The sequence below is a fragment of the Pteropus medius genome, unplaced genomic scaffold, assembly GCF_902729225.1.
Source record: "Pteropus medius unplaced genomic scaffold, Ma_sr-lr_union100, whole genome shotgun sequence".
Taxonomy (NCBI): Eukaryota; Metazoa; Chordata; class Mammalia; order Chiroptera; family Pteropodidae; genus Pteropus; species Pteropus medius.
In genome coordinates this window covers 3,463,119-3,479,436 of record NW_024340699.1, presented here as the reverse complement: position 1 = coordinate 3,479,436, position 16,318 = coordinate 3,463,119, and the positions used below count along the sequence as shown (strand labels likewise).

The following is a 16,318-nucleotide window of genomic DNA, read 5'->3' as shown; positions in this document are numbered from 1 at the left end:
TGGCCCCATTTTATGGATAAGGAAAATGAGGTTTGCAGCAGTTAACTTGTCCAGAATCACATAGGTATGAACCAGGTATAAAAATACAAAACCTCTGTGTCTCCAAAATTCAGGCCTTTAACCATTATTACAGACTGCAGAAAACATGCACCTCCCTCCTCTTTCACCTTGTGATTTTCATGCATAAGGTAACATCCTCCACCATCCCCACTCAAATCAGTGCTGAACAAAAGCCAGATCCTTGGAAAAGCCTCTAGCCCCCCCGACTCCTGGCTGAACAGGAGTGTGCTCCAGGAGCACTGTTTGGCTGTGCACTCTCAATTATTTGTGACACTTTTGTGCCTGCTCTTCCTTCTGCGCAGGAGGTCCTTCTTCAGTTTTGTCAGCTCATTAATTCTATATCTTGGAAACTACTTGACCTTCCAGGCATGAATCGAGTAAGCTTCTCAACCCCCTAGTTCCTGGGGCTGCTCACTCCACTGTGGCAGACCCAGGGCCTTTGTACTTCAATCATATCATATATGACATAGTATTGAAACTGTTAGTTAACTTTCCACTCTCATCAGTGAATAATGAAATGAGAATAGGGACTCAGTTTTATTCTACTTCTATCCCCAGTGCCCAGCACAGCAAAAAGAACCTAATGGATACTCCAAACAGAGTATTGCATGATTGAATGAGTAATAATAATAAAATATAATTCTTGAATATTTCTGTGTGCTAGGCATTGTACTTAGTTTTTCTATGCATTACCTCATTCACTTTTTCCAGTCAGTATGGAAGCTAAATAATATTATTTCGACTCTAAATCAAGAAAATAAGACCTAGAGAGGATATGAGATTTACTCTTGTTTTCGTAGATAGTGCCTGAGGAAATTTGAATTTTGTTTTCTCTAACGTAGAATCCGTATTCATAATCACTGTACTTGGTCAAATCTCCTCATGAATGGAAGTAATGCAGACATTAAGACACATGATTTAAGAACATGATCTTACAATGTAAACTTCTACTATTGTTCTCGCATTTAAAAATAAAATAGCCTAAACAGCCCACTTTCTCATCATTCTAACAGTATGCCCTAGTTTTTAAATTGGCACCTTTGTTCTTGTGTTCTCACGCTCATGATGCTCTTTACTTCCAGCCTGTTTATTCAAACTTTACCTGTCCATTTGGGGTAGCTGAAGGAGCATTCTTCTCTTATTTCCTGAGCTCAAACTGATACTCACATCTGAACTCAGTGCATTTTGTCCCTTCTCGTCACCCTTTTTCTTGTGTTTTTAGGGAAAGTCTGTTGAGGTTAAGAGCACAGTCTTTACAAGAGTCAATCAAGCTTTGCCTTTACGTTAATGCTGATTTTACTTTTGGATACCTCCATGGTGAGTTACTTGGCCAGTAAGAATCTCAGGATCCAAGGATGGGTGTGGGAGAGGGCAGATAAGGCTTTAGGCTGTGGGTGCTGGGCAAGGCAAATGAAGGCTGGGCTGCTCATGAAGAGAATAAAGAGAATAAGACAAACCTTCAGTTTAATGGGAGGAAGTAAGAATTAGAAATTGATCTTAAACAAAAGTTATTCTATAGAGGTTGGAGAAGACTTTGAGGTGGTTGAGGTGTACCCCCTAAGGCAAATATTCACAAAGAGGATGTTTAGGTTCAGGGACTTGACCAAGCCTGTGCAGAAGACAGCCCTCTCCAGGGGACAGAAAGTTGAAAACCACACATTCTGTCTGTAATAACGGTAGAAATCTTTGGCCTTGTGGCTATTTCTTCTCTTTTCTTCTCTTACTTTTTTGTCATCGCTGTTGTTTTGTTTTATTTTCTTCTTAGGTTTATATTTACTTTTTATTTTTATGGCAGGAAAAAAAAAAAAAGAATATTTGGCCTGACCTTAAAAGCAGGTCCTCTTTGCTCCTGAAGACATTTGTATTGAATGAATATGAGCCAAATGGAACAGGTGGAAAGGGAATGTTCACTTATTTCTCCTGTATTACATTAGGATGCCCTAATCAACATGGCCACCTGCATCAGTTAGCAGTCCTGATTAAAGAGCACAGAGCCTGGAAGCCTGTGGAAGGTTGCTCCCTGGTGCTGCCTGGACTGCTGCGGGCTGCTAGCAGCCTTATGATCTCCAGACAATCTGTCGTTTCTGCTTTGTCCCAATAACCTTAGGCAACAACAAAAGCAAACAAGTACCTGAAAGTCAGGGATACCAATATAGAGAATTTGCCCTTTATTTTAAAAAAATGCAGGTGTCATCGGCGCCACAAGAAGTCATTAGCTCTCCTGAAGGTTCATTTAGAATCAAGCTCAGTTATGGGCATGTTAGAATTTTAGACCAAAAAAATGTGGTCATCATCCTTGTTATGTTGTTTACCCTCTCTTTACCAGATTCTGTAAACAGGAGAAAATATTTTGGAAGATAATAACTACGTGTGTGCATCTCTTTATCTGTGTATCGGAAGGAGAGGGAGAGCTACAAACAGACTCACATACTATATAATATATACATACATATAAAGTTATTATTTTCCCAAATGGAGAGAGAGAGAGAGAGAGTGTGTTAAATACCGAGATATATGAAGAAGGCTCTGCAACAAAAGCCTAACAGCCAGTTCCCATTTAGACGGGCACAATGCTTTAGATTAGCAGCCTCCAAATGCCTACAGAGTTCGGAGAGCTAATATCACTTATGAAGCCAGACTTGTGTTCTGGGTGATGGGGACAGCACAGTAGAGGGTGGTGACATAAAGAACTGGAAGGTTCGTTCCCAAACTGGAAGAGGCAATAAGTAGCCACTTAACTTTCAGTTCACTGTTTGTTGCCTTGCAGGATGCTGGTCCAGTGTTGCCAGATTTTCATATCTCAATAAAACACACACACACACACACACACACACACATATATATATATATATATATAAAAACATGTATATATATGTATGTATATATACTTGTATGTATATGTACATATATGTATATATCTATATATACATATATACATGTATGTATATATGTATACTTAGTGTATATATGTATACTTAGTGGCCCCACGTACATTTATCAATCATGTATATTTGGAAGTTATTTCGTTGGCTTAAAAAATAATGTGATATATCAATAAGCAATAATTTCTAATAGATGGCATTAGGATATTACCAAATCCATGCCTCTATCCATTGAAAGCACATAGAAGGGTTTCCAGTCAGAACCCAGGTCTTCTCATGCCTTCCAGGCTCTTCTGGGGTCATTTATTTGAATAGTATATCCTTGTCATGTCATATTGAGGTTTATGATTCTTTTGTGCATTCTGTCAAAAGTAAGAGTTACAATATTAGCAATATCCTTAACATGAAAAAAATTACTTAAACTACACTCGTTAGAATATAAATATTAATACTCATCAGTAAAACTACTGGCCCATTTTCCTCATGAAGGATCAATTTACTAGAACAGAGGGCAGGACGGACAGAAAAAAAGATAGTTTTTAATAAGTATTTGAAACAAGCATTGCAGATTGTTAAGTCTCATGTAAGTATGAGAATTAAATGAGTTAATATATGAAAATTATATAGTGTAATCTCTGACACTAAGCAATATATTACCAAGAATTATTAATTAGTAATTATTCCTATTATATCACAATGGTTTAGTTTCCTGTGGAAAGTTTTATTTAGGATTCATGGAATATTCAGATATAATTGAACATCAAGATTTAACTTCTTCCTGGGGCACTGGCCAAAATTGGTTGAGGAGACAAAGTCCCTTTTCTTTGGGTCCCCTATCACATTAATCTTGCTATTGAATAATTGGTAACTCAAGAAAAAAATTGTGGAATCAAAAATGTTTCTGATAATACTTCTTCGATGAGTTGTACTTAAGGCTTAAATTTGAAAACGATTTTGGTATATTATTTGTTTCTTTCAATTTTTGGAGTGTCCATGAAGGGAAAAAGCTGAACTGTTTACAGTGACCTCTGAATATGTAGATTCAGTTCTCACATGTGCAGAAAGAAGACTGTAGAGGATTATTAATATTAATTAAAATAATTAAAAACTTTTAACCTTTTAGTTCTTGAATAACTTTGTAAAGATAAGTGCTCAGCAGTATTTTGATGATAACCTGTTGCACCCCTCACCCTGAGGTAATTGTGATGCCAGAAATCCAAATTATATTTAACAATGTGGTTATACAACCTTCATTGTTATGAACATCTAGGCAGTGTTTCATTATTGTACGTACATAGGCCACCCTCTAAAACTAGATCCTTCTGAGCATAAATTATTCTTCATCTTACAGAATTATAAAAATTTATAGTAATGATAATATCCATAGACATTTCCCTGTTCTAGTTGAAAACTAGAGCTAATGGGCAAAGTAGAGATAGCTATGAACAGCAGGAGCAAATGTTACTGCTTGACCTCTGAATAGCTGTTCTGTAATGCAGAGAGGAGAGGATAGTCTCATGAATAATGTCTGAAATTGACTTACCTCTTTAAAGGACAAAGCAATTTTATTTTAAAAAATATTTGAGTTTCATTATGTAAGAAAAAAACTTTTAACAAGTTCCTTGAATTTTATTTCTTTATTTCACTTGTAGTTACTTTTCCATTTGTAGGTGGAATTAACTGTAGTTACTGGTTTTATACTGAATGAAATAAAATCTCCAAGATTTATTCTGTTTAACTTTGAATTCTTTGTCATTAGCCAAGTCGTATTGTATTGTTTAAATCCTCAGTCTTCCCTGCTTCCTCACTCCCATGTATTGTTATTTTAGTTTCTGAAATAAGACCAATGAATCAATAAACATAAGCTGTGGTAATGTCACTACCACATGCAAATAATAAAATAACATCTCAAATCTGCTTTCGAGCTCCTCTAGCAACTTTATCACTTCAGTTATTCTTATTTCCAAGTCCAGATGTTTTCTTTAGATGTACTTTTAAAATAATTTTTATATCTTTATTGAGATTCTCTAATGTATCATTGTCATTTTTTTTTTTTATTGAACATAGCTTATTTCACTTTTTGAGCAGTTATTATACAGTAATTAGCCCTTATCCATGGGGGATATTCCAAGACCCCCAGTGGATTCCTGAAACTGCAGATAGTATTCAACTATATATATATAGATATATGTACACACACACACACACACACACACACACACACACACACACACACAGAGTTTTTCCTATATACACACATGATAAAATTTAATTTATAAATTAGGCACAGTAAGAGATTAATTTAGAATATTAATCTCTTAGAAGAGATTATTATTAATAGAACAATTATAACAATATGCTATAATAAAAATTATGTGAATTTGGTCTCAGCAATCTGGCATAAATTTCTTTTTCTTTCAAAATAATATGAACAAAAATTCATTTCTTACTGTAGATCTTAAATTCAGCATATTTTTTTTTCTCTTTCCTTGTTAAGTCAAGAACTTTCACCTTTTCACTTAAATGAAACACTTTACAGCTTTTCTTTGGCATATCCAAATTGCCAGCATCACTACTCTTTGCTTTTGGGCCACTGCGAAGTAAAATAAGAGTGACTTGAACACAAGCACTGAGATACTTAGACAACCAATCTGATTACCAGAAGGGCTACTAAGTGACTAACAGGTGGGGAGTGTATATAGTGTGGATACACTAGAGAAACAGATGACTCACATCACAGGCAGGTCAGAGCAGGACAACATGAGATTTCATCACACTACTCAGAGTGGTGCACAATTTAAAACTTATGACTTTATTTCTGGAATTTTCCATTTACTATTTTCAGACTTCGGTTGACTGTGGGTAACTGGAACTGCAGAAAGGGAAACTGTGGATAAGGGGAGACTACTGTAGTGCTTTGAAGTGAGCCCACTATGGGTGTCTTGTTTTCCTAATCTTCCTGTTAAATTTCTGTCTGACTCTTCTACAACTCTTTGTTTGCCCTCATCAGAATTGTTAACTCCTAGTTATCTTCAGTATTGGCCTTTCTATTCATTTGCCTACAGGATGGCTTATGTTGTCATGGATGACGAAACTGTTGCATGCTTTGCCCCAAATGAAAAGCCCCAAGTGGTGAAGATGTTTGTTTATGCAGTTTATCCTTTACTAGTAGCATTATTGCAAAAATGGAGCTGAAGAGGTCAAGAGTGCAACTCCAGGTTAAAACATTACATTTCTTATAAAAGTTTTAGTAGTGTTTCATTGAATAAACACTGTTTATTTTATGGTTTTGGTTGATTTCTATAATCCTGAAATTATTGTTTTAGAAAACCTGTCAAGTTTTATCATTGCTTTTGGGAAGTGGATTTACTCAGGTTCTTACTCTGTCATTCTAGAAAGTCCACATTAATTATTATTTTTCCCTTTTCCTGAGAAAATGAGGTTCATAGGGAACTGCTAAATGGACCAAGTGAATATATACAGTGATCTCTGACTCCAGCAGCCATGTTCATTCTGCCACCATGGCAGAATATCAAATATACCATAGAATATCAGAGAAAACCAAAGTGTTCTCATCATCTCTGTCCTATTTAGGATGACTTTTCCTTAGTAGGGTGACTTTTCCTTTTGATGTGAAATGGCTATTCTTTTTATGTTGTATGATATATTTTTTAAGGTTATTAATTTTTTCAAACAAAACAGATCATTCAAGAAGATCCAGTATAATTTTTTAAAAGATGAGTTTTGAAAATATCAGCTTCACAATGAAGTACTTTTTTTTTGAAAAATCTGGCAACATGACTTTCAGTGTTTTAGGCAAATCAGCAGACTTATATGAATTTCTTTCTTTATAACTATACTGTTTATGGTAAAAATCAAAAATAATATGCACAATTATACTTTGATGGACTAATGAGGAAATCATTCTTTCTATAATAACATGTGCCACATGTTATAGTTAAAGACAAATTATAAACCCAAAACAAAAAGGATCTTAATATTTTACAACCCCATAGAAACTTTGACCTCTCTTTAGACTCTAAATGTTTTATTGAAAAATAATGTGACTTTTGAAAATATAGATAATCAGCATTTTTTCAAATAGTTTTGAAGTTTGCTAACTAACAATGAGGAGGCTCACCTTCCCTTTCTCTGTGAAATAATCCTAACACCAAACATCCAGTAGCTGCTCAAGTAGTAATAAATGAATGTATGAATCTGTGTAGACATTCTGAAAACAGAGATCACTAATCAGTTGAATTAGCCAGATTCAGCTGGCTTATGTATTATGTTTGACAAACAGTGTAGTTTCAAAATTAGAATTAAAAATGATTTCAACATCTTTTTTTTTTTTTTTTGTAACATTAGAATATATAGCAATATACAGCTTCTTTTCCTACAGAGCACCACATAGCTATCACTGAAGCTAAGGAGATGGTGTACGTACTGTTTTCCACAGTCCCCAGTGCTTCTTTCAGTGTCATGTTGGGCCTAGTTCACACATATGTTAGTTTCCTGGCAATGGACTTTGTGACTCTCTGAGTTAAGTTTTAATGTTTTATTATATTTGAATGAAAGATGTGTCCCTTATCATGATCGGCCATCTCTGAACACTAAAGTGCCTGATAAATGTTGAATCATCCTTTAAAACCTAGCTCAGCTAACACTTTCACGTGAAAACTTCCCTTGTACCACTTCCCAAGTATAAACTCCCTATACCTTGCACATTTGTCGGTAGTTGTATATCTTGCGTAAAGTGTTGTAATTTTAAGTTTACTTGGATTCTCTATGAAATAAATCATGAACTTTCCAGGGCCATACTATTGTCTTTATCTCTGTAATCGCAGTACCTACTATAATAGCGGAAGAATTCTGAGGGTTTCAAATGTTATTCAGTGGCAAAATGGCTAGCAAAATTCATAGGCTGGAATTATATCCCAAGTCCACTGACTTGTGGTTCAAGGCCACTTCGGTTTCTCTTACATTTCCATTTTCAACATTATTAATTCCTATGGATTTCAATTATCTAACCTTACAAAGAGTGGCAAGTTACCCTTACTATGTGTCTCTTAGTACCCTATACTTTTATCACAATATTTATATTATCTTTGCCTGATTCTGTCTTTTGTTCCCATCAGAACTGTGATTTCCTTAAGGAAAAAGGCCATGAAATATTTATCTCTACACTCCTATCATCTAGCACAATACTTAACACAGGGTAGAGATTCAGCAAATGTTAGTAGAATTTAGTTTAATTAAACTAAATTAACATTTGGAGTTAACTTATTTGACCAAATTGTGGCTATAATGTAATCAAGTCAGATAATTGTTCTTGTTGGTCACAAGAGGTGGATAAATTTTGGGAAACTCCTACAGAAGGTCTTCACAAACAGGTATAATGAAATTCAAACAAACGGTCAACAATAATTCTAAGTCCATCCTTATTTTGATTTCTTAGGTAATTATTAAGGTGAGCCTTGACATGGATGTTGCTTGACAGCCAAAAAAAATCATCATTCACTACATTTGTTATGAGAGCCAAGAAGTCAATGAATGTGATGGTTTAGCTAGTTTACATGGTCAGTTTTATTTGGATTGAATAAGTCAAGATAGAGGACTTGAAAATTATTAATTTTGCTAAGTCCCGGCCACCAGTGACACAGAAAGATTTTGCCTCACATGGTCTTGTCTGTAGAAACCAGACATAGTTTTATGCCTATCATTGAAATGATTTTTTTGTTGCCCTTCAAGTAATTATAAGATTTTGTACTTGAATATGACTTTGTGGTTATAGACACATTAAGGAATGCAGTAGCTCCAGTGGAACTTTTTAAATAAAACTGCAATGTTCAGACTTCACCCCTCAAAACAATTAAACCAGAGTCTCTAGAGTACATCTGAAAACAAGTTTGCTGCATTAACAGTAGATATGAACAAACTCTACTCTCATTTCAGCATTTTGATTCCAACCTGTTTATGTTTTATAAATTTTGATATTTAGTAATTTTTTTAAAGTGATTCATTTAAAATGATAGTTTAGGATCATACTATTGATACATCTTCAAAACTCTTCTTAGTAGTCTAGATTCCTGCTAATGCTTGGCACTTTTAGGTGCTCCTACCTGAATATGTTTTAAAATAGGGTGTTGCAAGTCCTATTGATAATATGAAAAGAGAGTCAAGTAGTCCATCTTGTTATTGAATAATTTTAGCTTTATTATTGTAGTAGAATACATTATGACATAAAATTAAGAGCTTTTGCTAAACTCTGTAAAGCAATACATGCATCTGCCATAAACAACCTCAATTCATGTTAGGTTTTATTGCCACTTCACTGCACTAAGGTGCAAAAAACATTCAGTGTCATCTTTTAAAAAATATTCCTGGGAGTAAACAGGAACTGTCCTCTATAAGAGTGTATTTCAAGGAAGACTTAACTAGTATTACATGGTTTAGCAAAGCACTGTAGAAAAGCTACATAGAATAATTTGTCTTTGATAAATTGTGCAATCAATTTATACAATAGAATACTATCCACATATACTAACAAAGAAATGATAGAAATGCAGTCATTGCTTAGCAGAAAGCAGACTAATAAGAAATATACACATCTAATGAGCAAAATACAGACCAAATGTTAGCCATGAGGAGTCTGGAAGATAAAATGCTCTTAATAAACACATGAAGTTAACGCCAAAAAATAACAAGATAAACAGCAACACAGAAGTTAGAGCCATAGTTTATTTTCTATACATGATATCTACATAAGATACCAGAGGATGAAACATCCTTGGTTCAGCCTTTATTGGCCTAGCTCATCAAATTTAGGCAGGACCAAATCAAACAATAAAGCACATTTAAAAAGAAAACCAGTTTGTTTAGGAAAACAGTGTATTTTCCTGCATCATTGGATAGCAGCTTTTTGAGAAAAACATTGCTCCAAGCTTGGGTATGGATCCCAACTGTCTTATTTAGCAATTATGTTGACAGGTTTATCATTGTATTCTAAATGTGTTTAGACCATGACCTATGGACTCTAGTCACTAATTTTAAATATCTCCGAAACTCTATTAAACAAAAGGAGACTTCAAAAATACCTTCTGCATAAATATTTATTTCTAAAACATCTGGGAAATAATGAAACAGACTAGAATTTTCATAGGGAGTATTAATGGACCTCTTGTAGTTAAAGCCCTTACATAGTATACCTACAAATATATTGCTACTATATAAATGAAATCTAGTAGTATTACTCAATAAAAGCTATTTCCTGTACATTCTTTCTTGTATTTTTATATTTAATGCTACATATGGTACAACACTTATTGAAATAGTTGGTATAAGCAAAAATACTGTATAGCAATAATATACAGTTGATTTTCCAGCTCCCAGTAATGCTTTTCCATTTTCTTTCTATATTAGAAGAGCCTAAAGTAGGGAAATGTGGCATGACTTGAGCAGATAGCAACTGATTTACTACTGTTCATTGGATGACAATTTGAAATTATAAGCTTTCTCTACTTAAATGGGACTTCATACCCATATAATTTAAGTTTCATCTGATTCTTACAAGCTGTTCTGGTCTTAAATGCAGGCTCTATAGGTATTTCTGTAGCACTTAACAACATTCTAACAGCTAAGAACGGTGAGTCTTACACAATATTTTAAAGACACAACTTTAAAAAAAAGTAAAAAATGTACAATCTCATGCTGTATATTTACATATATAATTTATATATTCTATTTTTAATAGTCATAAATTTCAATCTAGAGCTTTTAATGGACTGTTATATAAAATAATACATTCAACAATTCTAGAGCTTGCAAAATATTTTTGCCCGTCTAAAAACAGCTTCATAATGATAATCAAGTGATAATTGGACACGTGCTGTCTGGAAATAGAGTAGGAAAGGGAATCTTTTTAAAATGATTTATTTTTTATGTTTTTTTTTAAAGTTTTTATTGAGTATATCTCTGTTAAAGTGACTCTTCATCAAGTCTAGTGATAAAAGCTCAGATGATAGTGAAATAACCTATTTAAAGCATTTCTGTCCATTGGATTAAATGTGCTGTACAGTGAGGAACTGCTCCTTTGGCTGTGCAATTTCCATGAATTTTAAAATAGCATTTAGCAACAAAATAACACATTAGGCATTTTTAAAAGGAAAAAGGATAGTAATCTTTAGCTTTGGGAACAAAATGTTGAAGTTATACATCAGTTTAAAAAAAAACAAAAATGTATTCACACTGTACTTTGTGCAATGAAGACATCGATTCTTTAAAATTTTTCTTCGTTAAACATTTATAATTCTTTAAACACCTTCACATAAAAATATCTTTGACATATACAGTATATCTTCTTTTTTTTAGATTACTTGGAAATATATATCTACAAATGACCTGGAATTATAGTTAAGTTTTATTTTTCTTATACTTTTCCTCATATCTTCAGACCTACTTTCCCGTTCTCCCTCTCCTTTGTTCTGTCTCCTTCTGTTGTAATTTTGCTCTCTTGCTTGTTCTCTCTCAGAATCCTCTTTTTCAGCTGTATACCCTGCTCTGCTCTGGACTGCCATTCAGGGGTCTGTTGTTCTTATATGAATTATGGAAATAAGGAAACCTTCAAATTCTTTAAGACAGAGGCAATAAAGCAGATGGGAATTACTGCATTGAGAACAGAAAGCAATTCCCAGTGCAGAGGACTGAACAACAGAATGCGAATAAAAAGATCTATTGATGTGGGGTGGGGGCTTTTAGCTGAGGCTCTCTGTTTAAATATGTAGCCCAGTAGACCAAGTTAAAGATTCCAAATAGCAGCGGGAAGGCTATTCTTGAGAGCCGGTCAATTTTGCTGACACTGTTAAAGGTTTTCTTGGGTTCTGGTGGTTTTGTTTCTGGCTTGACTTCCTTTGGTTCTATGGTTGCACTTTTAGCAATGGTGGCTAAGCCGGGGTCACCCCTGGCCAAATTAGGGGTATAGCTGGTTGCTGTCGGAGCGTAAGTGTTATTTTTCTTAATAAGAGGATCCTTCACTTTCTTTGGCTGTAGGATGAAAGAGTAAAAGCATTTTGTTTAATAAACCGTGAGAAGCAAGTTTATAAGTTGCTGAGCAAAGTGACTTTAATTTTGGAACCGATATCTGTGTTTTGTTTAAAAATCTAAGAAAGGTAATCTTTGACTATTGTTGGGACAGATTAAAAAATGCAGACACCATGATTAGCAATTTGATTAACAATTTAAGATTAACACTGTGAGGGATACAATGTGCAGGATGGTGGTTAGAGCTAATAATACTTTATCATATACTTGAATGTCATTAGGAGAATGATTTTAGTTGTTTTAATCTGTTAGGATTAAATTTAATCCATTAGGAGAATGGATTTAAATTGTTTTAATTTTTCAATTATAGTTGATATTTGACATTATTTTATATTAGTTTCAGGTGCACAGCATAGTGGTTAGACATTTATATAATTTATGGACTGATCTCCCAAATAAGTCTAGTACCCACCTGGCACCATACATAATTATTATAGTATTATTGACTATATTCCCTATGTTGTACTTCACACCCCAGCAACTATTTTGAGAATAGATCTTAAATATTCTCACCACAAAAAATGGTAACTTTGAGAAAGGATGGTGATGGTAGCTAATGCTATGATGGTAATCAATTTACAGTATATAAATGTATCAAATCAACCGCTTTGTACACCTTAAACTTACCTAATGATGTGTGTCAATTATATCTTGATAAACTGGGAAAATATACAGACACTATTTCCTAGGCTTTCCTATCAAGAAGTGGACTCCATTTCCCCACCTGTTGAATCTAGAAGGGACTTGTGACTTTGGCAGAGTGATACTGTCCCAACTTAGGAGCCTAACCTCAAGAGACTTTGCAGCTTCAGCTTTACCCTCTGGAAACATGTCATTGCCAAGTGAAGCAATAAATCAGACTACAGAATGATAGAGATCATGTGCAGTGAGAGGCCCAGCCAGCATCAGGCTCCAGACATGTGAGATGAGAGAGGCCATTGTGGATCTTCTCACCCTCATGGAGAAGTTAACTCCATCCACGTGAGGGAGCCTAGGTTAGACTAATGGAATTACCACCAGCCTGTTCCTAGCCCAAATGTTTGGTTGTTATTTTAGGTCACTAAGTTTTGGGATGTTTTGCTTTGTGGCAATAAATTACTGAGCCAAGTATATATTTACCCCTTCTCTCCATGTTTCAGGTGAGTGAATGATAAAGCAGAGTTATTCAGGGTATTCTGATTTCATTTTTGTTCAATGTTAGCTGCTTATCAGTGTTATCTATGTATAATTGATGACTACAGCATTTCTTAGGATTTCTGTCATATAAACATTTCCAAAAAATGGAGGACCTAATTCTGGTATATGTTGGCTGCAGTAGTGCATCCTATAGAACCTTCTTTGCCTTTACTTATGTAGGAAATCATTGGCATGTTCAACTGATTAATCTTTGAATGAGGAGTAAATCTAAAAGAGCTTTTACTTGGCAGAGTATTTTCTTTCATGCATATAAATGGTATATCTTATAATCAGTAACACTTTAGATATGATAGATATGATAGATAATTCTACCACAAAGGCTCTCTCTTCTAGTACATTCGTGGAGTTGTGAGAAAACCACTGTTAACATAGGTTTTTTAGTTTTTGTTTTTGTTTTTGTTTTTGTGGAGACCCTCTCAGGGTCTTTAACGTACTGCTGTTCTGTGATACAGCGTGCAGCACTAGTCACATGTATATGACCACAGAACTGTATTTTCAGGGACTAACACAAGAGACTAGCATTCTGTGGAACAGAATTTTGGGAAAGCTGCTGTAGAGTTATTCCTCCTCCATTATGTCTCTGTGTCTTATAGTCTCTGTGTCTCTGACTTTGCCCTTCTTCTCATATTCCCATGGTCACTTGCATTTTGACATATTTTTCCTTCAAACCTCAGAAGTAGAACCTCCCCAGCTGTGCTTTAAAATCCACTCTCAAATAGGTTCTAGTTGAGGAGAACAGTGATAGTCTTGATTTGATAATTTTCTACAATGAAGAACTTTTCTGCGATTTCTTTGTGTTATGATCCTTAAAGCAAACCTCTGTTTTGGAGAGAGAAAATGTTTCTTGCCCTTCGTTTCACTGATAATAAGAGGTAATGCCTTGTGCAAACTCAATTCAATTGAGGCATTATAGTAATAATATTTATGACCAAAGTTATTAAGCTCAAAAAGTAACCAAAAGCCTATTATTTTCAAGCTATAAAAATTATAATGGTGTCTATAAGTTGATTTGCTCCTAATGTCGGGTGTGTTAAAACTCTTTTCAGATCAGTAGAGACCATAGGAAAGCATGTTTGAATAGAAATGTCTACCTCTATGTTGCTCCTTTATCTCCTTCCCTCTACTCCGCACATCTAGCCACTCAAACTGCCATTTCTTAGCAGTAACAAAATTATCATAGCACTTAATTATTTACGACGTAAGAAAAAAGAGTAGTTGTTAACCTTTGTCTGCAGCCTTCATCCATTTCCCCAAGTCCAAACATTCCATCTAATACTTTAAAATTATGAGGGCTATGTCACAGGGGGTATTAAAGCGTTTACCTTTTCTGGAACCACACTTTTGCCATCCCATGCATAACCTCTCTTGGTGAAATAGTTTACAGTGGCAAACTCGATCAGAGCTGAGAACACAAAGGCGTAGCACACTGCAATAAACCAATCCATAGCAGTTGCATAAGCCACCTTAGGGAGAGAATTTCTGGCACTGATACTCAAAGTTGTCATGGTGAGCACAGTTGTTACTCCTGTAAAGAGAGAAATTAAGTGAATTCATAGATTCATAGTACATAATTTTATCACTCGGGGTCAGCTTATTGCACAAAGGGAAACCAGTACCACGGACATAGTGTGTTTTCTTGTTCATCCTATTTTGATTTAGAAGGATGAGTTTTAATTTAACCCTAGTATAGTTGGCAGTCCATGGTTTGGCAGTGCGGGGAGGGATTTCTTGGAGGGCTAAACTGCTTTGCTGTTGAGGAGCTGTTGATAAAACAGTGAAATTTAAGTGGGCATCTTGAACATCCCTGGGTAGGAAAAGAAATAATATTACCTCACTGCCCCCAACTCTGAGTTAGAAAGTATAGATCCTCACTGTCTCTGATCCGCATAAGAAATCGTTGGATCCTCAGCTCTTTTTAATATTCTATCTGTGTACCCCAAAATTTATAAACCAAGAAACAAATAGCTTCTTAATAATTGATAAATAATTGAATTATCTTAGGATAATATTTTGTTATAGTATTTTTTTTCTGATTCTGAAATAGCTACTCTTTTGAAGAAATTCCTGAAATAAGTTGAATGTAACTTGCTTGAGGTTACATCTCAGAAGTGGAAAAACCAAAATTTGAAAACAAGTTTGTTTGATTAGTGTCCACAATGTTTCCCTTTTTGTTAATGTTGCCTCAAAAGGGTTTTCAAATCTGTTGTTTTTTAGTTTATTTAGATAATTATTATACATTGGTATATAAATAATTATGTCCACTAATGTTTCTTAAACAAATTAATCTTATCAATCTACTGTATGTAAAAAAAAAAAAAAACTGGCAATAATCCAATGAAGGTGACTCAGGCTTCATGGTGGAGGAAAAATATTGACTTTTTCCAGTGACTAATCCCCACCTCACCATTAGCTCTATGAACCAAGTAAGTGAATTAACTTCTAGGGACCTCAGTCTTCATATCTGTAAAAGGGATGATTTAGACTTCATTCTCTCATCTGTCTATATATCATTGTTAGAATTCTAAAAGAGGAAAGTTTCTGCATAGTTATTCAAAGACTTTTTTAGAACTAAATAATATGTAAAAGCTTTTTAAAATGTAAATAAAATATTGCTGTAGAAGATATTGTCATCTCATGTGTCTAAAATTCATATCTATGATTCCTCCTTTTAATTTTTATACAGTATGGTTACACAGCTGGTAGGTGGCTAATTCTTCTAAGCTGCTTTTTAAACCATCCAGTAGTCCCTAATTTTCCGTGAATTTCACGGTAGATGATCTTTGTAACTATATGAGAAAGTGACAGGATTAAGAAGAAATATTGAGACTTTTATTAAACCATAGTTTTGATACATGATCAAAATATGTAGAGAATAGATTTACTTTGCATTTCGTTGGTATTACAGAAAGTTCTGGGGCATTATTCATAGAACATAGCCAACAAATGGTTTAAAGAATGACTGGAAAATGGCCCCTAAATTTACATATCGATATGAACTTGGGCAAAGAGCAAGATAATTAAATGTCACTATTTGGGGAACGGAGTAGCCTAGTTCAGATTCCAGCTCTATAAATTGCTGA

At 34.5% G+C, this 16,318-nt stretch overlaps 1 protein-coding gene across 3 annotated transcripts in view; it reads right to left on the bottom strand.

The window, feature by feature from the left end:
- Positions 1 to 9,115: 9,115 nt before the first annotated feature.
- The window catches only part of GABRA1 (gamma-aminobutyric acid type A receptor subunit alpha1), a 52,803-nt gene continuing 45,600 nt past the window's right edge, over positions 9,116 to 16,318 (bottom strand). For 2 of the 3 annotated variants that reach the window (XM_039876242.1, XM_039876255.1), the window contains 2 exons: positions 14,561 to 14,763; positions 9,116 to 11,984 (listed from right to left, as the gene is read on the bottom strand). In XM_039876242.1, coding sequence (XP_039732176.1) covers positions 11,673 to 11,984; positions 14,561 to 14,763 — 515 coding nt within the window. In that variant the 3' untranslated portion in view covers positions 9,116 to 11,672. The remainder of the gene's footprint in view (positions 11,985 to 14,560; positions 14,764 to 16,318) is intronic. The other variant, XM_039876247.1, reaches the window with a different exon arrangement.